The sequence below is a fragment of the Mytilus galloprovincialis genome, chromosome 4 (assembly GCF_965363235.1).
Source record: "Mytilus galloprovincialis chromosome 4, xbMytGall1.hap1.1, whole genome shotgun sequence".
Classification (NCBI taxonomy): domain Eukaryota; kingdom Metazoa; phylum Mollusca; class Bivalvia; order Mytilida; family Mytilidae; genus Mytilus; species Mytilus galloprovincialis.
The window spans coordinates 1,794,355-1,817,269 of record NC_134841.1 but is presented as its reverse complement, the minus strand read 5'-3'; the positions used below and the strand labels follow the sequence as shown (position 1 = coordinate 1,817,269).

The 22,915-nt window shown below is 34.4% G+C and overlaps 1 protein-coding gene across 1 annotated transcript in view; it reads right to left on the bottom strand.

Annotated features, from left to right (window-relative positions):
* The window catches only part of LOC143071101 (attractin-like protein 1), a 57,647-nt gene extending 37,257 nt beyond the window's left edge, over nt 1-20,390 (bottom strand). The window contains exons 1-9 of the mRNA XM_076245194.1: nt 20,149-20,390; nt 14,487-14,687; nt 13,239-13,367; nt 11,169-11,341; nt 8,082-8,241; nt 7,464-7,557; nt 3,533-3,755; nt 2,923-3,106; nt 1,340-1,494 (exon numbers count right to left, since the gene is read on the bottom strand). Of these exons, the coding sequence (XP_076101309.1) occupies nt 1,340-1,494; nt 2,923-3,106; nt 3,533-3,755; nt 7,464-7,557; nt 8,082-8,241; nt 11,169-11,341; nt 13,239-13,367; nt 14,487-14,687; nt 20,149-20,357 (1,528 nt within the window). The 5' untranslated portion in view covers nt 20,358-20,390. The remainder of the gene's footprint in view (nt 1-1,339; nt 1,495-2,922; nt 3,107-3,532; nt 3,756-7,463; nt 7,558-8,081; nt 8,242-11,168; nt 11,342-13,238; nt 13,368-14,486; nt 14,688-20,148) is intronic.
* Nucleotides 20,391-22,915: the final 2,525 nt, after the last annotated feature.

The following is a 22,915-nucleotide window of genomic DNA, read 5'->3' as shown; positions in this document are numbered from 1 at the left end:
TCATACGCTAAGAAGTCTAAGGAGTTGATCATGCATTGCCTACCTGTATCATACGCTAAGAAGTCTAAGGAGTTGATCATGCATTGCCTACCTGTATCATACGCTAAGAAGTCTAAGGAGTTGATCATGCATTGCCTACCTGTATCATACGCTAGGAAGTCTAAGGAGTTGATCATGCATTGCCTACCTGTATCATATGCTAAGAAGTCTAAGGAGTTGATCATGCATTGCCTACCTGTATCATACGCTAAGAAGTCTAAGGAGTTGATCATGCATTGCCTACCTGTATCATACGCTAAGAAGTCTAAGGAGTTGATCATGCATTGCCTACCTGTATCATACGCTAAGAAGTCTAAGGAGTTGATCATGCATTGCCTACCTGTATCATACGCTAGGAAGTCTAAGGAGTTGATCATGCATTGCCTACCTGTATCATATGCTAAGAAGTCTAAGGAGTTGATCATGCATTGCCTACCTGTATCATATGCTAAGAAGTCTAAGGAGTTGATCATGCATTGCCTACCTGTATCATATGCTAAGAAGTCTAAGGAGTTGATCATGCATTGCCTACCTGTATCATATGCTAAGAAGTCTAAGGAGTTGATCATGCATTGCCTACCTGTATCATATGCTAGGAAGTCTAAGGAGTTGATCATGCATTGCCTACCTGTATCATATGCTAAGAAGTCTAAGGAGTTGATCATGCATTGCCTACCTGTATCATACGCTAAGAAGTCTAAGGAGTTGATCATGCATTGCCTACCTGTATCATACGCTAAGAAGTCTAAGGAGTTGATCATGCATTGCCTACCTGTATCATACGCTAAGAAGTCTAAGGAGTTGATCATGCATTGCCTACCTGTATCATACGCTAGGAAGTCTAAGGAGTTGATCATGCATTGCCTACCTGTATCATATGCTAGGAAGTCTAAGGAGTTGATCATGCATTGCCTACCTGTATCATATGCTAAGAAGTCTAAGGAGTTGATCATGCATTGCCTACCTGTATCATATGCTAAGAAGTCTAAGGAGTTGATCATGCATTGCCTACCTGTATCATATGCTAAGAAGTCTAAGGAGTTGATCATGCATTGCCTACCTGTATCATATGCTAGGAAGTCTAAGGAGTTGATCATGCATTGCCTACCTGTATCATACGCTAGGAAGTCTAAGGAGTTGATCATGCATTGCCTACCTGTATCATATGCTAAGAAGTCTAAGGAGTTGATCATGCATTGCCTACCTGTATCATATGCTAAGAAGTCTAAGGAGTTGATCATGCATTGCCTACCTGTATCATATGCTAAGAAGTCTAAGGAGTTGATCATGCATTGCCTACCTGTATCATATGCTAGGAAGTCTAAGGAGTAACATTTAGCTCCCAGACTGATTGATGTGTCGTTGTGTGTATTACCACCAAACACTAACATCAATCCACCAATTAATACTGCAGAATGTAAGTATCTAGGTCGTTCATTTCTGGGTAAAGTTTTCCTACAAATATTCATACATGAATAAAATAAAGGTTGTCTCAACTGTGTCAAAAATATTGGATTCATTTCATTTTCTCTGTCAATTTATTTCCACAAAATCATAAACTTGTTTTTACTGATTTATGACTAGGATTGCAAAGTCAGGTTACTATATCAGAGATGCAACTAATCATTGGACCTGTCAGACCTAAGGGGCAGAATTTATGCAGGTCCGGCAAAACTTGTTGCTGTGCAGGACCTGATGGCCGGCAATATTTTAGTTTGCTTGGGTCAGCCAAAACTTAATTCCCTGTCGGTTCCAGCAGAGTATTTGTTGATAAAATTGTGATTTTACAACCACGTTGCATGATTAGATAGAACAATATTCACAGTCCAAGGCTTCGATTACATAATAGAAATCTGGAGTTCAAACTATTTTAATGATAAATATTATAGCCGGACACAACTTCCAAATATCCCTCCTTAAAAAATAAAAAGTAAACCTTTGGCAGTATAAATTTCAGTTTTGAAATCGTATGTATGACATCGTCAATTTATTGAACTATTTATATCAAACGCAGTTGATAAGCTGTAACAGAGAATACACTCCATTGGTTTGAAAAATGATGTAACTTTGACCTCCGTAGCAGAGTTCAAAAAATATATGGGTCACTGAATATTCATAATATATTTCAGATCGTCTGTTATTTTGATGTCAAAAATTGTTTTATTTTTTAAACTTTTCTTTCAAATTAGTTTTAATCCATAAAAAAAATAAAAACATTGCCTGACTGTACCTTATGTTGAATATCTATATCCAAATTCAATTAATTAAAGCTGTAATCCATGATCACAAATTGAATGCTTTGTTTACAATTGTTGAAAGCCATGTGCTTTTTGGCGGGAAAATTCGGGAAACCCCTTAACATTGTTATTTTTAAATTTATAAACAGTAAGAATTTCATTTTTATTCACTGCTTACATTTGTTCATGAAAAATTAAAAGTTTCTTAAGGTGAAACTGATAATACTTTTTATACTCTACATCTAGGGGTGTGTAAAATGGAGAAAAAAAGGGGGGCTGGGTTTTTTTTTCATAATATTACAAAAATAGATTATTTTGAGTGTAAATATAGGTCTGGCAGAAATGTGATGGATCTGGCAAAACTTGGTACCCTGTAGGCCCCAATGTCTGACAGGAAAACAAAACTGTTTGCATCTCTGCTAAATGGATAAATCACTTTGATACTTCCAATGTACTATTACATTTGTACTGATATGTGGCATACATATTCTTTTGAAATTCTAAAGGAGATTGTCTTTTACTACTGCCAATTCATTTATTTTTATGCAGTGTTCTCCATTTTATATTAAAAGAGCTGCTTGTTTTTTTTTTTGTTTTGTTTATAAATGACATTGGTGCCTTATGTTTCTAAGTCATCAATGCTTACCAGAATCTTGTACTGATATCAAAGCTATATAGTTTATCACTGAGTTGGTCACTAGACGTATCTCCTGCATGGTATCCACCATAGACATAAATGAGCTTGGAGTGTGGATCATATACACTTGAATGACCAAATCCACCTTCCACAACAGAACCAAACGTCCTTGGAACAATCCATGTATCATTACCTGTTAATGAACATCAAACAAATCTAAGCATAAGTCATAGCAATTCATTAACAAGTCAAATAAATATCAACATACTAACATGACTTTACAATACATAATAAAGAAAACATTAATCATTGCCTTGAGACGACGCTGCTTTCCAAGACGCTTCTTAGCTTCAATTCCTTTCTCCTGGATTTCTAGATATTATGCAAACAACAATTTATCTTTGGATCCTCTTGATTAAGATGCACTACACCCTGGATAAAATATGTGTGTTTGTTCTCCCATTTGTATAATTACAAAGATACTTTAAAATATGAGGCAGTTATATTATCAGATGATTTAATTTCACCTTAGTGGACCAAGATACATTGGTTTCCACAGATACTTTTTTTTCAATTATCCCATTGTGTTCAAAATATACAATTTGATAATTTACTGTACCTATAAAATATTCCTGTATCCTGTTTTTATATCCATATATAGGACTGTATCCAAACAATATATACATGACACCATTGATAACATGTGCTGAATGTGAAGCCACGGCCACTGGAGGGGTGGAATTATAATTCTTTAAAGTCCATAGGTTACTTGATAGGTCATAAACCCATAATTCTTTTGTCGTGTCCTTGTCAACAACGCCACCAAACATGTATAGTTTTCGCTAAAAAATAAAGAGGAAATATAATATGAAGCTAAAATTCATTGAGTGTGCACAAATAAATTTGCTGAAATGTAAATGTATTTTTCTTTGTTCTGGAATAGTACATTCCTATCAAATTCATAATAAGTTTAAGGAAAGGCAATATACTATTAGTACTATGACATGGGTCAGTGGCGGATCCAGGGGGGTTCCGGGGGTTGGAACCCCCCTTTTTTGGCCGATCAATGCATTTGAATGGGAGCATATAGTTGGAAACCCCCCCTTTACTCTGTGTTGGGACCCCCTTTTTTTAAATGGCTGGATCCGCCACTGTGGGTAACCAAACTTTAGATTTCTTCATCATCTTCAGGTAAGCCTTACTATGAATGATCCAATAATAAGCACAAAAACTTTATGATGTAGCTTATATAATTATAAGAGAAATTTTGGATGTTAATGGAGAACTACTTAACAATTTTAATATTGACAGTTAGCAGAAGATATTGGATGTCACTAGCATTAAGGCAATAATAAAAGTATAATTTGTGAGGTAAAAAGGTCATTGTCTTAACTTAAATTGAGGGAGGGGTCAGAGCAAACTTAATCAACCATTAGACCTGCTCAGATAGACATGACAGATGACAGACAAGCCAGTGTATGTTATGCTCTATACTTGAATAAAATCCCCACTCTATTGAATGTCCTACCTGATAACCAATATTGAATGTCCTACCTGATAACCACTCTACTGAATGTCCTACCTGATAATCACTCTATTGAATGTCCTACCTGATCCCCACTCTATTGAATGTCCTACCTGATAACCACTCTATTGAATGTCCTACCTGATAACCACTCTATTGAATGTCCTACCTGATAATCACTCTATTGAATGTCCTACCTGATCCCCACTCTATTGAATGTCCTACCTGATCCCCACTCTATTGAATGTCCTACCTGACAACCACTCTATTGAATGTCCTACCTGACAACCACTCTATTGAAAGTCCTACCTGATAACCACTCTATTGAATGTCCTACCTGATCCCCACTCTATTGAATGTCCTACCTGATCCCCACTCTATTGAATGTCCTACCTGATCCCCACTCTATTGAGTGTCCTACCTGATCCCCACTCTATTGAAAGTCCTACCTGATAACCACTCTATTGAATGTCCTACCTGATAACCACTCTATTGAATGTCCTACCTGATAACCACTCTATTGAATGTCCTACCTGATCCCCACTCTATTGAATGTCCTACCTGATCCCCACTCTATTGAATGTCCTACCTGATAATCACTCTATTGAATGTCCTACCTGATCCCCACTCTATTGAATGTCCTACCTGATCCCCACTCTATTGAAAGTCCTACCTGATCCCCACTCTATTGAATGTCCTACCTGATAACCACTCTATTGAATGTCCTACCTGATAACCACTCTATTGAATGTTCTACCTGATCCCCACTCTATTGAATGTCCTACCTGATCCCCACTCTATTGAATGTCCTACCTGATCCCCACTCTATTGAATGTCCTACCTGACAACCACTCTATTGAAAGTCCTACCTGATAACCACTCTATTGAATGTCCTACCTGATCCCCACTCTATTGAATGTCCTACCTGATCCCCACTCTATTGAATGTCCTACCTGATCCCCACTCTATTGAATGTCCTACCTGATAACCACTCTATTGAATGTCCTACCTGATAATCACTCTATTGAATGTCCTACCTGATAACCACTCTATTGAAAGTCCTACCTGATCCCCACTCTATTGAATGTCCTACCTGATCCCCACTCTATTGAATGTCCTACCTGATAATCACTCTATTGAATGTCCTACCTGATAACCACTCTATTGAATGTCCTACCTGATAACCACTCTATTGAATGTCCTACCTGATCCCCACTCTATTGAATGTCCTACCTGATCCCCACTCTATTGAAAGTCCTACCTGATCCCCACTCTATTGAATGTCCTACCTGATAACCACTCTATTGAATGTCCTACCTGACAACCACTCTATTGAATGTCCTACCTGACAACCACTCTATTGAAAGTCCTACCTGATAACCACTCTATTGAGTGTCCTACCTGATCCCCACTCTATTGAAAGTCCTACCTGATAACCACTCTATTGAATGTCCTACCTGATCCCCACTCTATTGAATGTCCTACCTGATCCCCACTCTATTGAATGTCCTACCTGATCCCCACTCTATTGAATGTCCTACCTGATCCCCACTCTATTGAATGTCCTACCTGATAATCACTCTATTGAATGTCCTACCTGATCCCCACTCTATTGAATGTCCTACCTGATCCCCACTCTATTAAAAGTCCTACCTGATCCCCACTCTATTGAATGTCCTACCTGATAACCACTCTATTGAATGTCCTACCTGATAACCACTCTATTGAATGTCCTACCTGATAACCACTCTATTGAATGTCCTACCTGATCCCCACTCTATTGAATGTCCTACCTGATAACCACTCTATTGAATGTCCTACCTGATAACCACTCTATTGAATGTCCTACCTGATCCCCACTCTATTGAATGTCCTACCTGACAACCACTCTATTGAAAGTCCTACCTGATAACCACTCTATTGAATGTCCTACCTGATCCCCACTCTATTGAATGTCCTACCTGATCCCCACTCTATTGAAAGTCCTACCTGATCCCCACTCTATTGAATGTCCTACCTGATCCCCACTCTATTGAATGTCCTACCTGATCCCCACTCTATTGAATGTCCTACCTGATAACCACTCTATTGAATGTTCTACCTGATCCCCACTCTATTGAATGTCCTACCTGATCCCCACTCTATTGAATGTCCTACCTGATCCCCACTCTATTGAATGTCCTACCTGACAACCACTCTATTGAAAGTCCTACCTGATAACCACTCTATTGAATGTCCTACCTGATCCCCACTCTATTGAATGTCCTACCTGATCCCCACTCTATTGAAAGTCCTACCTGATCCCCACTCTATTGAATGTCCTACCTGATCCCCACTCTATTGAATGTCCTACCTGATAACCACTCTATTGAATGTCCTACCTGATAATCACTCTATTGAATGTCCTACCTGATAACCACTCTATTGAATGTCCTACCTGATAACCACTCTATTGAAAGTCCTACCTGATCCCCACTCTATTGAATGTCCTACCTGATCCCCACTCTATTGAATGTCCTACCTGATAATCACTCTATTGAATGTCCTACCTGATAACCACTCTATTGAATGTCCTACCTGATAACCACTCTATTGAATGTCCTACCTGATCCCCACTCTATTGAATGTCCTACCTGATCCCCACTCTATTGAAAGTCCTACCTGATCCCCACTCTATTGAATGTCCTACCTGATAACCACTCTATTGAATGTCCTACCTGATCCCCACTCTATTGAATGTCCTACCTGATCCCCACTCTATTGAATGTCCTACCTGATCCCCACTCTATTGAAAGTCCTACCTGATCCCCACTCTATTGAATGTCCTACCTGATAACCACTCTATTGAATGTCCTACCTGATCCCCACTCTATTGAATGTCCTACCTGATCCCCACTCTATTGAATGTCCTACCTGATAACCACTCTATTGAATGTCCTACCTGATCCCCACTCTATTTAATGTCCTACCTGATAACCACTCTATTGAATGTCCTACCTGATAACCACTCTATTGAATGTCCTACCTGATATTCTAATAGCGTATGTCCATATCTACTTTCAGGATTGTTTGTTGAGAGAGGCATTACTGTATTCCAGCTATCACTATTAAAGTCATACCTGAAAAAAAATGTATCTGTTAGTACTAAAACAATTTCAAAAGATGACACTCTCTTGGTTTTTTTTTATAAATTATCAATGTGATCCATGTCATTTTATTTTATAATAAAAGATCAACAGGGAATTCTCCTCTAGTTTGTGCACTGTGACCTGAACTCTGAAAACTATTTTTACACAGTCATTGCTGGTCAAAAGTTTCTTTCAGATAGCATTTGTCATTTCCTTTGCATGTTTGGTTTCTCGTTTAACAATTCCTAACTTGCAGACACAAGATAGTTTTGGCCGAACTGAAAGATTGTTGATGGTCTTTAAGTTTACTAATTAGAGCTTATATTTGTATTTTTGTATAGTTCTGTATTTCTAGATAATTGTTTTATTCTACTGGCAAACACTATATAGTACTGAATCCAAAATGTTCTTGCATTTGTCACATACAAGTTTATCTCTGTGAAAAGACTATATGAATAACTAAACATGTTTTCAATGAGCAATTGCGGTCATATAGATCATATTGATAAAAGTACCTTGTTAGAAAAGGAAGTTCATTATTAAATGTGTATCCTCCAGTTAAGTATAGCTTATCTTTAACTTGTGCCACAGCAGCGGACGCACGGCCACCAATGGTTGTGTTAATATCCAGTGTACTCCACACTCCATGATACGATTTCTGTGAACAATCTGATCCTGTAACGAAATTGTTGTGTTAATAAAGACAAATTAGTAACACGATCAAAGCACCATATGACATATTGAGCTAGAATTATATGGTTGCTAGAAAATAGCCATTGTCAGCTAACATTCCAAATTTGTACTTATAATGGTGAATCTTTAACAGGTCGGGACCACTACCTTATATGGAAATGCATAAATTAGCATACTTATGTTCTCGCACATGTAATTGTTTATTTACATGTGACGCAATTTATTTTTACCTAGGTTTTTGACCAATCCACTAAATGAGTCACAATGCATGATGGACTACTACGTGTTTACAATCAACCAAGAACACGTGTTATTTACTGAAATACAACACATTTTTTCGTGTAATGCGGGATTCACAATTTCGCTTAGTTTTTCATTTTGTGTATCCTCATTTATTGTTCATGATATAAAGTATTACTTCCATGCTCAGATTAACGAAGAGTTGTTTCTGTGCGAAGAAAAAAGGGTTTGAATTACCCGATATATAGCCATTAACATGTTTGATGATGGCACAGAGATTTCATGTATTTGTCCACCAGAAGCAACGAAACAACAGCGAAAAAAACACAATTACCAATGAGACAAACTTACTGGTGTAAAGTAAGCCGTCGATAACAGCCGGTGCTGATATTCAAGAGTACAGCAATGTTCGTATAGATATTTAAAGGCAAATGTGGGATCCTTGAATTTTGTGTTCGTAAAAAAGGCGAAGAAATATTTACATACATGGCAGTGTTAACAAAATCTATAAGTATTTTTGTTGGTCACATTTCAGTATATGGGACTTCCAAACTGTTCCCTTTTTTTTGAAGGTAGTGAAGTCAGCAACTGTAGTTTCAGTTTGTTCGCTTTTTAACGAGCTCGGACATTTGCCAAACTGAATAAAATCATTACAGCTGATTTCTTAAACCTGCAAAGTAAAACTTTGGTTTGCTTGCTTGCTTTGTTTGTATAGTTGTTTATACAAGCTTGGAAAATAAGATTGACATCTTTAAACAATATATATATATATATATAGGCACAGTTTAACTTGTATATTTTATATTTTGTACAATATACAAACAAAGCAAACAAGCTAACCAAAGTCTTGCTCCACATCATGACATGCATTAGGAAATAAGCTGTAATGATTTTATCCATATGTATGTGCGACAAGGTGGAAAATTTGATATGTTTTGAGAAAATTGCAGCGTTGGATCTATAATAAAAAAAGAAGATGTGGTATTATTGCCAATGAGACAGCTGTCCACAAGAGACCAAAATGACACAGAAATTAACATTTATAGATCACCGTACGGCCTTCAACAATGAGCAAAGCCCATACCGCATAGTCAGCTATAAAAGTCCCCGATATGACAATGTAAAACAATTCAAACGAGAAAACTCACGGCCTTAATTATATAAAAAAATGAACGAAAAACAAATATGTAACACATAAACAAACGACAACCACTGAAATACAGGCTCCTATACAATATATTTTTTTTTGATGGGATAGATTTCTTGTCCTTTTATATATTTAATTGGGCCGTTTTTTTTTGTGTTTTTTGTTTGGATTGTTTTACACAAGTAATTTTTGGGTCATTAATAGCTTACTTTTCAGCATTGGACCTATGACTGCTTACTTTACTAAATTATGTCTTTGTTGGAAAGATGTCTCATTTGGCACTCATACCTCATCTTCTTATTTCTATATACAAAGCACGATTTAGAAAGAAAAAAAATAGGTAATATGGCACCCACTATGATCCAGAGACTTTTAATATTGGAGATATTTTACATATGTCAACAGGACAGCAGCCGAACGATAAAAAAAACTCTGAGGTATATTTTGTGATAAAATTAGCAACAAACGGATATTATCGATGGATGAAACTATAAAAAATGTATTGAGCTATATACCGTACCCGCTCAGTGGCGGATCCAGGGGGCGGGGGTTCCGGGGGATGAACCCCCTTTTTTTGGACGATCAGTGCATTTGGATTGGGACATGTAGTTGGAACCCCCCTCCCCTTTTGTCTAGGGTTAGGACCCCCCTTTTTAAAATGGCTGGACCCGCCCCTGTCGCTATTATAACAATTCTTTTTAGCATACTGAATATTATGATGTTCTTACTATTAGTTCAAGTCCTGATAAAAAAAAAATACACATTCAGTACAGAAAGAAGTGTTTCAATGAAAGTTTCGTGTTTTTCTAGGCAGACATGATTTTGCAATGCCATTATACAGGTTTAAAAGAGCTCAAATGATTTTTTTACCGGACAGTGGTCACTTCATTGGATATTTCACTGTGTCATGTCGTGAAATTAATGCAGGTTCAATTCATAACAATGCACAAAACCGGTTCAACTACTTTAACAAGGCGAAAAAGAAAGTCGAATCGTGAAGCCAATAAACAATATTTTTTTAATCTGAGCATGCAAATTGAAGATTACGTTATATATTTTACATTAAATATATTTGCAGAATAAAAACTTTGGTAATGAGAGTCCCAGACAATATATTAATTGACTGTTTTCCCACTAATTCCACGTGTTTTAAGTAGTAGTTTACTCGTAGTAGCCCACAATGCATTGTAGTTCATTGAGTCGATTGGTCAGTTTTTCAAGGCCATATTGGCCTTGTGTTTTGGAAATTACTATGCAAATATATTCTGACGTCAGAAAATCTAGAGTTCTCGACCTGTTTAATAATTGTAAATAACGTTGGATTAATAATAACAATAACCACTTCTTTTTAGTAACCTGTTGTAGTGCAAACACAAATGCCTAATCATGAAAACTTGTAGAGAGATAATTTGTCATCCATTTGTTTCATGTGTTTGAGTTTTTGATTTTGCCTTTTGTTTAAGGACTTTCTGTTTTGAATTTTCCTCTGGGTGTTCAGTATTTTTGTGATTTAACTATTTACCTGTATATCCTGAGAAACATTTACACTGGTTCCCTACACATTCTCCTTTGTCTGAACAGTTGTTTGGGCAGATGACTGTCTGACAATAGTCTCCAGTAAAACCAGCAGAGCAGTTACACTTGCTATTTATACACTGTCCATTCTGTAAACAATCCTTTTCACAACCACCAGTCCTGTAAAAATATATCATCATCTGTGTAAGTGAATGAGATATGAAACACCATAAAACTTCAAAAAAGTTTAATGCTAGTATCTGTCCACGGATCTATTTTAATAGTTTCAATAATTGTGATGCAGTAAACAATATATTTTGGAACTGTCTTATTTTCATGCCTGTCCCAAGTCAGGAGTTTGTAAGTGGTTGTCTTCTGTCATGTATTTGTAGCTTAATGATTGTTTTATTTAATAAGGTGTTTAAAGCAGATTGTTCATAGTTTTTTAGTCACAAGTTAGTTATATATTGTGGATTCATTTATGATAATGTTTGTGTGTACTACTTTAAATGAATAAATGAATAATTGTATTTATTGTTGATAATTGATTTCTTAGTTATACAGAAGTCTTCATTCAGGCCATAAGAAAATATGTACTTCATTAAATTTGTGGTTAACCTGTTCCCATGAAATCCTCTTGAATTGATATAGTTTCCTTAATAATTTTCAAATAATTCCATAAAAAATTCCCTTAATTAATAATTCTTAAACAATTGCCTAAATTATTCTAAAATAGCTTCAGAAATAATTCTAAAATAGTTCCCGTAATAATGCTCAAATAATTCCCTAAATTGTTCTAAAACAGTTCTTTTAATAATTCTCAAATAATTCCCTACATTACGGGGCATTCTAAAACAAAGATCATTTATGTGACTGTCTAATATTTTTGTTGGACTTTTAAATAGATAATTATATATTGAGAGCCTTGCTTTTTTCACCTGATATATCTATTGTTATACCTATGTATAAGCATCTATTACATGAAACATCAGATTTCTGTGTTAAGACTTCTGTGTGGGAAAGCTAATTGGATATATAAGTATTAACTACAAATTGCTAGTCTAACTATATATAATGGATAGAAAAATCAATAATATATTGAACCATATACAGAAGAATCAAAACATATGTTATGATAAAACCCTCTCATTATTTATAAACTTAGTAATGTAATTATCCATTTTCTTCACAATCAAATTTCAGCTACTTTTGGCTTATTGTGATTTGATTTACCTAACATGTAAAATCAAAAATAATAATAATTTTAGAATCTTATTTTTGGTATTGATAATTTGACATGTCATTATATATTATGTCATATCTTATTTGTTTTCACACAATCAGACAGGGTGTTATCACAGAAGGATAAAATGTATATTATAAATGCTAAATATTCTTTGATATAAATTTGTAAATGCTTATAAATATTATCATAACAAAGTTTAGGAACCTCTGTCTTATTGAATAAGGAGATAAGAATATTATTAAGATTGCTGTTCTTCATCACTGTGTGTGTGGTGTTTTTTCATGTCGTTCTTCAATCATTGTTTTTTTTTGTGTTTTTCATGTTGTTCTTCAATCATTATGTTTTCATTTTTTTCATGTTGTTCTTCAATCATTATGTTTTCATTTTTTTCATGTTGTTCTTCAATCATTATGTTTTCATTTTTTTCATGTTGTTCTTCAATCATTATGTTTTCATTTTTTTCATGTTGTTCTTCAATCATGATGTTAAGTGTTTTAATGCTGTGCTTCAATTTGTTGTTTTTTATCAATATTTTTTTAATAAATAATTGCCTACTGATAAGTCTAAATCTGGTCACATGTTATATAGTAGAACATAAGATTTGTTATATATTGACAATATAAAACTGTAGTGTAATTTAACTGAATACACATCTCGTAATAAATATAATACTTCAAAATAAAAAGTCTTGTTACACTGGGAAAAATAAATTTTCAAATGATATAAAATCATTCTATATTTGTTCTTGTCATTTTACAAGCAATAAATTACTGGTACGACAAAGAAATGATATAAAACAAACAGGTAATAAAACACCTGAGATTCTCTTACCTGTATGTAATATTAAAACCAGACATGTTATAAGCTGCATCACTGTAGAAATAGATATAAGCATTCCCTGATGTGGTTGTTATTTCTGGTAAAACAGTGTCATCTTCATTCTTCTGTCTCAATAAACCACTGAAATAGAGAAATAGATATAAGCATTCCCTGATGTGGTTGTTATTTCTGGTAAAACAGTGTCATCTTCATTCTTCTGTCTCAATAAACCACTGAAATAGAAATGTTCTTACTCTTGATTTAATCTTATAAGTCATGGTATTGTTTCTATTATTGAAGACTCTAGGACATTAGATATGTTGACCTCTAAATGTATTTTGATCATTGGGATGCTGTCTCATTGAAATTACGGTGAATATGTTAAGAAAAATGTTAATTTAGTAAACATCCTCCCAGCATGCAAGAGTGTTCATTGTGTCTGTTTTCATAAAATAAATCAAGGCAAGCATGTTGTGTAATCAGTAAGAACCTAGGGCTCTTTTCACAAAAATTTTACAAGTAAAATTAAATGTAACTTATAATTAAATGTTCATGACTTGTGAGGTTGTTTTTTTTTAATGAAATTTATCACTTGTTATTTTCATTCTAGATTCTAATTGCTACTTCCAAGAAGAACTAAATATATTTATAATTGAACAATATTTACCTGAATGCCACCAATAAAAGTGAGAACGTTGAATCTCCATCATAGATATACAAATGTTACCTGAATGCCACCAATAAAGGTGAGAACGTTGAGTCTCCATCATAGATATACAAATGTTACCTGAATGCCACCAATAAAGGTGAGAACGTTGAGTCTCCATCATAGATATACAAATGTTACCTGAATGCCACCAATAAAGGTGAGAACGTTGGGTCTCCATCATAGATATACAAATGTTACCTGAATGCCACCAATAAAGGTGAGAACGTTGAGTCTCCATCATAGATATACAAATGTTACCTGAATGCCACCAATAAAGGTGAGAACGTTGAGTCTCCATCATAGATATACTTTACCTGAATGCCACCAATAAAGGTGAGAACGTTGAGTCTCCATCATAGATATACTTTACCTGAATGCCACCAATAAAGGTGAGAATGTTGAGTCTCCATCATAGATATACAAATGTTACCTGAATGCCACCAATAAAGGTGAGAACGTTGAGTCTCCATCATAGATATAAAAAATGTTACCTGAATGCCACCAATAAAGGTGAGAACGTTGAGTCTCCATCATAGATATACAAATGTTACCTGAATGCCACCAATAAAGGTGAGAACGTTGAGTCTCCATCATAGATATACAAATGATCCCATCCACACTCTGTAGAGAACTGTTTCAGTTGTAGATGTATAGGTTGTGTATTGTTTTCTGGAGCTATTAACCACGTACATTTATTGTCCTCAGAATAATTACCATACCCATCAAATATAATTCCTTCTTTATCTGTCAGTCTTGAAAAAAAAAACCGAATATATACTAATATATCAGATTTAATCCCATTGGCCATGTTGGCGGTAACTTATCAAGTTAAGCAAAGATAAACCAGGGGTCTAATCAAAGAGCTGATAGCTCTGAGGTGGAAGAAGGTAAATAAAAGGTTACTTGAATTACCATAAAAGCAGCCCACTAACCCAGCATGCTTTGTTCCATTATCGTTATGATGTTTTTTTTATCTTCAAACAAGAATATGTCATAAGAACATGGATTTCCCATCTGTACAATCATTTTCTATGTTCAGTGGACTGTGAAAATTAGGTAAAATCTTTAATTTGGCAGCAAAATTAGAGAGATCATGTCATAAGGAACACATGTGTACTAAGTTTCAAGTTGATTGGATTTCAACTTCATCAAAAACTACCTCGGCAATAAACTTTAACCTGAAGCAGGACAGACGGACAGACCAGAAAACATAATGCCCATAAATGGGACATAAAAATAGTGAGACTTGTTACATACCTGCCAACTTTTGAAGGTTCCCATGGGGTTTTTAGTGCGCGACAACAATTTTAAAGGTTACAATTTTTAGCTAAGTGCACGATCTGGATTGTCGAGAAAAAGTGTCAAATTTGTATGATGAACTTACATGCCATTTTCTTAAGTCTGTTTGCATGATTCTAGTTATTAAATCGGTAGAAAAGATGAACATGTAGCTAGCAGACCAGGGTTTATTTTCTTGTGTAAGAATATCAGATGCTTGTTGAAATTTCCAATTTTGAATTATGCACAAAGATGGACCTTTAACAGGTTGGGAACACCACTCCAAATGAGGGGTTACCCTCATTGAAAGAACATTACAACCCACTGTAAAAAATGAGCACCTTTATATTCATATTATTTGATGAAACTTTTCCCCAAGAACTATGCATCTATCAAGTATTAAATGGTCAAAACATGTCAAAAGAATTTTGTGATGTTTCTAAACTTATATCTTCTTTATTAATTTGAACCCTCATTTAGAAAAGTTGTTCCAAATATAATGAATTTTCCCACTTTTGAGTTACATGTAAAAATCTTAAAAAGTCCCTCATTTAAAGAACACCACTCATAATGGGGGGAGGGGGGGTCCCAACCTGTTTGTTTGTCTTCGTGAAAAAAGAATAGTACATTGTCCTTTAAATGATTTAATTGAATACAAAAATAAAATATGTTACAACAAGTATTATGTCAAAAAATTAGTGTAAAAAATATTTATCGTCTTTATGGTAGTACTGCATCATTAAATTTTGTCAATCAGCCATGCTTTTAGCTTCAGCTGTGTAAGAACCTGCTTGCAGATGAAAATTCACATGCCATGATCACTGGCGATTTTACAACTAGATGAAAACAACACAAGTTCAAAATCTAGCATGTGAGAATAATCTTCAGAGAAAACGTTTTTGATTGCCAGAATTTGCCTTATTAATTGATCATGAGAAACACAGAATTTGATTGGCTGAACATGATTGTCTTACAAGGAACACGTTTTTTTTATAGTTTTTTTAACGATACCCTTAATATTAATGTTTATTAATAAATGCAGCGAACTACATCCTTGATAAGAGTAAAGAGAATGAACACAAGGCTATACGGGCGAAAGAACTCAGGACGAACAGACCAAGGGCGAACATACAAAAACAGGGCGAGTTGTCTCGATACCCAATTCACGCATGCGTACTACAAATATCTACAGTAAAAACATCCGGTTACAAGTAAACAAATGACGTTCATGTAGATGAGATGAAATCTAATAATTTACATAAATAAAAGGGTACATATTTATGATAGTGATTGTCTTTCAATCTAATTTACAAATTAAATGATTCAGATGCTTAATTATGTTAAAATCGGTGTCAGGAATCGAAAGTTGTTATGAAATTGTAATACACAGAAACAAATGCGGCATACAGAGAATTTAATGATTTTAAAGTCCGCAGCATTGGCCTTCAGAAGACTTGAAGTCTTTTTCCACCAAAAAAAACCACATATGAGTGAACTTGTCTGACTCGACAACTGCTTTTTTTGTGTGCTGCTAATTTATTATGATTTCATGGTACAATGTCAATGTACATGTAGCTTCATTGGCAATGGTAATGTTATCTTCACCAGATCATGAGATTTTACACAAGAATGACCAAAAATGTCTATCTCTGACAAATACAATGTTTGTTTAAAATAAGATACAAACATAAGTTTGGGAAATCTCTCTCTATATATATATAGCATGATACATTGTTATGAAATCTTAAATTTCTAAATGATTGCTAAAACTTGCAGATTCAACTTTTTTGGGTCCAGATACAAATGTATGCTGCATTGGTATTCACTTGAAACAAAATAAATATTTATGTACACAGACACCCTACATGTCCTAATTAATTTATACATGTTATACATTCATAAGATTCATCATTAGATGCATATAAAATGTACATGTACAGTGTGGTTAAACATAGCTTGTGTAACATTTTGATTGCTAACTTCTATTTTGCTAATAATAATAATTCTTGGGATACAACTAAATACAACTAAAAAAAAATCAAGATATAAAGTGAACTTTAAGCATAACAAATTTTGTTCTAATCACCCTTTGCTTTCTATTATACACAAACCAAATTAAACCATATATTTAGTAGAAGGACTGATTTGGGTCTGTGTACAACATGTACAATGGCCCTGCAAAACCTTCAACATGGACACAAGGGTATGCTGTCACATGACCATGTCTTAGATTGCAAGAAATGTTCAAAAACATTAAACATTAAGATTCTGTTCTTTGAAGACATGCTGGTATTTAATCAACACATGTATGTATCAAAATATTTCATAGACAAGAGGCTGTCACAACGACAGCAAACAGGATTTATTAATATTTATTTGTGTCGTGGCAATATCACAAGAACCATTACTGATGAATGGTGAAAGTGAAAATCGTCATTATTGAACTTGACCTCTAATTTGCCATCAGTAACGACATATTAAAATTTCAAAAGCTTTGGTTGAATGGTTCATGAGAAAATGCACGGACACGACTGGAAACACCATTTTTCAAACTTTCAAGAACCATAACTCCTGAACGGTAAAAGTCAAAATCGTCATTATTGAACTTGACCTCTATTTTGTCATCAGTAACAACATATTAAAATTTGGGAAGCTTTGGTAAAACAGTTCATGCGTAAATGCACGGACACGACTGGAAACACCATTTTTCAATCTTTCAAGAACCATAACTCCTGAACGGTAAAAGTCAAAATCGTCATTATTGAACTTGACCTCCATCTTGTCATCAGTAACAACATATTAAAATTTGGGTATCCTAGGTAGAACAGTTCATGCGTAAATGCACGGACATGACTGGAAACTCCATTTTTCAATCTTTCAAGAACCATAACTCCTGAACGGTAAAAGTCAAAATCGCCATTATTAAACTTGACCTCCATTTTGTCATCAGTAACAACATATTAAAATTTGGGAAGCTTAGGTAGAACAGTTCATGCGTAAATGCACGGACACGACTGGAAACTCCATTTTTCAATCTTTCAAGAACCATAACTCCTGAACGGTAAAAGTCAAAATCACCATTATTGAACTTGACCTTCATTTAGTTGTCAGTAACAACATATTAAAATTTAAAAAGCTTTGGTTGAACGGTTCATGAGTTAATGCACGGACAACATTTGATTGCCGCCCGCCCGTCCGCCCGCCCGCCGTACATCCCCAAATCAATAACCGACATTTTTGTCACAAAAATCCGGTTAAAAAGTAGATTGAAGCAACCTAGGCAATACTCTTGATGAGTACAAACCATTTAGGGGGGTTATGGGCCATGCCCCCCCCCCCCCCCCAAGAAAATTTTGAAAAATTAGATGCATTTTCCTGCATTCTGACAGTCTCTGCAGTCTTATTCAGATATCTTTGCAACAAAGATTATAACCTAAAATTTGCATGATTTGACAAAAAGTTGAGCTAAAGTTAGGAATAAGTCATCAATACATGCAAATCTGGTATTCACTGTGTACTTATAAAGAAATATGATTTGTACATTTAAAATTTTATTATTTATTTAATCTTGTACAACACATTAAACATGTTAAAAATTCAAAACCTCAAAATAATAAACTCAATAGGGACAAGATTTCAATACTAAGTTATGACTATAAATTTAATTGCCATTGAATGACTATAAATATTATCAAGTTATTTTCAAAGTTGCCAAAAGTTTAAGAGTTCAACAAGGTACTATGTAGATCGTATTCAATTCACAGTTCATAGTTCGCAGGATCTTTGTTCAGTTTGGTTTTTTCTAAAGCAAGAAAAGACTTTTCACAATGTGCGCTACTGTGGGGAATTTTCATATTTCCAAATGCTGGCATCCTGATTCATGCTGTCCATGAATTATACTTAATCGCTATCATTTTGCGCTTTAAAGAGCAGATATTCCTAGTAAAAAAAAATCGCCTTTTAGACACCAATCACCATAAACAGAAGCAACTATGATTTTTTTCCGGATTGTTAGAAAATTCATACTTTTTCATGATGAATCCGTTTTTATAAAATAATCTGTGTAATCTACGGACAATCTGTACAAGTAAACACCTCTGAATTTATAGCCATTACTTGCCTTTAACATGTTTAATATCTATACGTTCAAAACAGCAGTATTAAAGCTTGAGGTCAAGTTAACTGAAGTTCTTGTCAATATAATTGGTAGATTTAATAGCGAAATGTTGAATTTGAAAGGCTCGTCCAATCAATGCCAAGGTGACGTAGACTAAAACATGTTACTTCTGACCTGCGTGAAGCTTGAGATGGAATGGCAGTCCAATTTACAGGTAGCCACATTTTTACCCTAATTTACGTCCTAAGGCTAAGCCAAGTAAGGTCCTTTCCTTCTTCTTTAAGTTTCTAGCGATCCTTCAATTATTGAAGATTATTCTCCTTTCAAATTCATATATTTTATACACACCTGCTTATAAGTATTATAAGTCAGGGTTCTCGCTAAGGATTTCTGAAGGCGAGTCCAGGGACTCGTCATTTTTTGCCATGGTGAGTCCAATAGCAAGTAGAAGATATTTTATTACAATATAATGTAATATTTTAGTCTCCAGGGCCTAACAGATCAATGAAATGACATTAAATTAAGATTGCTTTTAAACTTTTGCTATAAAATGATGATATTTATGTTTATTTGTGTTCAGTTTATACAAAATATTTCAATCTTAATGCATCTGTGGACTCACCAGTTTTGAAAATGGTGAGTCCAGACAGATTTTGATGAGTCCAGGACTCATGGACTCGCCTTAGCGAGAACCCTGAATTAAGTTTTTAATTCTGAAAAAAGTACTGCTGTTTTGAAAATCTGCTCAAACTGACTCCATTCTATTCCACAGGTCACACCTGCCTGATACCTCATTAATTTTATTTTAGTTTTCTCACCTTACTCTTCCTGTGCAGTGCTGACAAGCTGGGCCTTTCCAACCTTTATCACAAATACAGGAATCATTAATACATTCTCCTTCTCTGCAATTTATTTCATCACAATGTGTTGTACAAGATGAGTCCGGTATTATAAGAATTAAAATAAACGTACACACACAAATTAAGAAATACTGACGTCTTTCCAGATGCATAATGTCAATAGACATCTTTATTATTATGCCGGAAATTGACGAGCTACCCGGAAGTGACTGTTCGATTGTTATCGGAAATCGATTTTTCGATGTAGCTAATTACCACCAATGCTAGACAATATACCACAGCATGATAACGATCGATACAAAGAATGAAATGTTTAACAAAATTTATTGGTCCAATATGATAGCTCCAGAACTCACAACAGGTACTGCACGACGAGACGGTTATTTTTGCATGTTTGTTTTACTTATTTATAATTATACTTTTACTTTTACTATTTTTAAATTCTTGTAGCAATATGAACATCTAGGCAAATGATGTTATACAACTCTATCACAATATAATTTTTTTGTAGCAATATGAGCATCTATGCAAATGCTTAAAAAAATTATAGTGTGATAGAAGTTGTATGACATCATTTGCATAGATGCTTGTATTGCTATATTAGATTGATAAGGTGCAGAAGATGTGTGACATCATTTGCATAGAAGCTCATATTGCTACAAAAAATACAGTGTGATAGAAGTTGTATGACATCATTTGCATAGATGCTCGTATTGCTATATTGAATTTATAAGGTGACAGAAGTTGTATATCATTTGCATAGATGCTAGTACTGCTATATTAGACTAACAAGGTGGCAAAGTTGGATGACATCATTTGCATAGATGCTCGTGTATTGCTATATTAAATTCATAAGGTGACAGAAGTTGTATGACACCATTTGCATAGATGCTCTTATTGCTATATTGAATTTATAAGGTGACAGAAGTTGTATGACATCATTTGCATAGATGCTTGTATTGCTATATTAATTTTATAGTGTGATAGAAGTTGTATGACATCATTTGCATAGATGATCATATTGCTATATTAGATTGATAATGTGACAGAAGTTGTATGACACCATTTGCATAGATGCTCGTATTGCTCTATTGAATTTATAAGGTGACAGAAGTTGTATGACATCATTTGCATAGATGCTTGTATTGCTATATTAATTTTATAGTGTGATAGAAGTTGTATGACATCATTTGCATAGATGATCATATTGCTATATTAGATTGATAAGGTGACAGAAGTTGTATGACACCATTTGCATAGATGCTCGTATTGCTCTATTGAATTTATAAGGTGACAGAAGTTGTTTGACATCATTTGCATAAATGCTCATATTGCTATATTAGATTGATAAGGTGATAGAAGTTGTATGACAGTGATAGAAGTTGTATGACATCATTTGCATAGATGCTCGTATTGCTATATTAGATTGATAAGGTGACAAAAGTTGTATGACATCATTTGCATAGATGCTCATATTGCTATATTAGATTGATAAGGTGACAGAAGTTGTATGACATCATTTGCATTGTATGACATCATTTGCATAGATGCTCATATTGATATATTAGATTGATAAGGTGAACAAAAGTTGCATGACATCATTTGCATAGATGCTCGTGTATTGCTATATTAGATTAATAAGGTGACAAAAGTTGTATGACATCATTTGCATAGATGCTCGTGTATTGCTATATTAGATTAATAAAGTGACCAAAGTTGTAGGACTACATTTGCATAGATGCTCTTATTGCTCTATTGAATTTATAAGGTGACAGAAGTTGCATAGATACTCGTATTGCTATATTAATTTTATAGTGTAATAGAAGTTGTACAACATCATTTGCATAGATGCTCATATAGCCATATTAGATTGATAAGGTGACAAAAGTTGTACGACATCATTTGCATAGATGCTCGTGTATTGCTATATTAGATTAATAAGGTGACAAAAGTTGTATGACATCATTTGCATAGATGCTTGTGTATTGCTATATTAGATTAATAAAGTGACCAAAGTTGTATGACTACATTTGCATAGATGCTCTTATTGCTCTATTGAATTTATAAGGTGACAGAAGTTGCATAGATGCTCGTATTGCTATATTAATTTTATAGTGTAATAGAAGTTGTACAACATCATTTGCATAGATGCTCATATAGCCATATTAGATTGATAAGGTGACAAAAGTTGTATGACATCATTTGCATAGATGCTTGTATTGCTATATAAGATTGATAAGGTGACAAAAGTTGTATGACATCATTTGCATAGATGCTCGTATTGCTATATTAGATTGATAAGGTGACAAAAGTTGTACGACATCATTTGCATAGATGCTCGTGTATTGCTATATTAGATTAATAAGGTGACAAAAGTTGTATGACATCATTTGCATAGATGCTTGTGTATTGCTATATTAGATTAATAAGGTGACAAAAGTTGTATGACACCATTTGCATAGATGCTCGTGTATTGCTATATTAAATTTATAAGGTGACAGAAGTTGTATGACATCATTTGCATAGATGCTCGTATTGCTATATTAGATTGATAAGGTGACAAAAGTTGTATGACATCATTTGCATAGATGCTCGTGTATTGCTATATTAGATTGATTAGGAGACAGAAGTTGTATGACATCATTTGCATAGATGCTTGTATTGCTATATTAGGTCAATAAGGTGACAGAAGTTGTATGACATCACTTGCATAGATTCTCGTGTA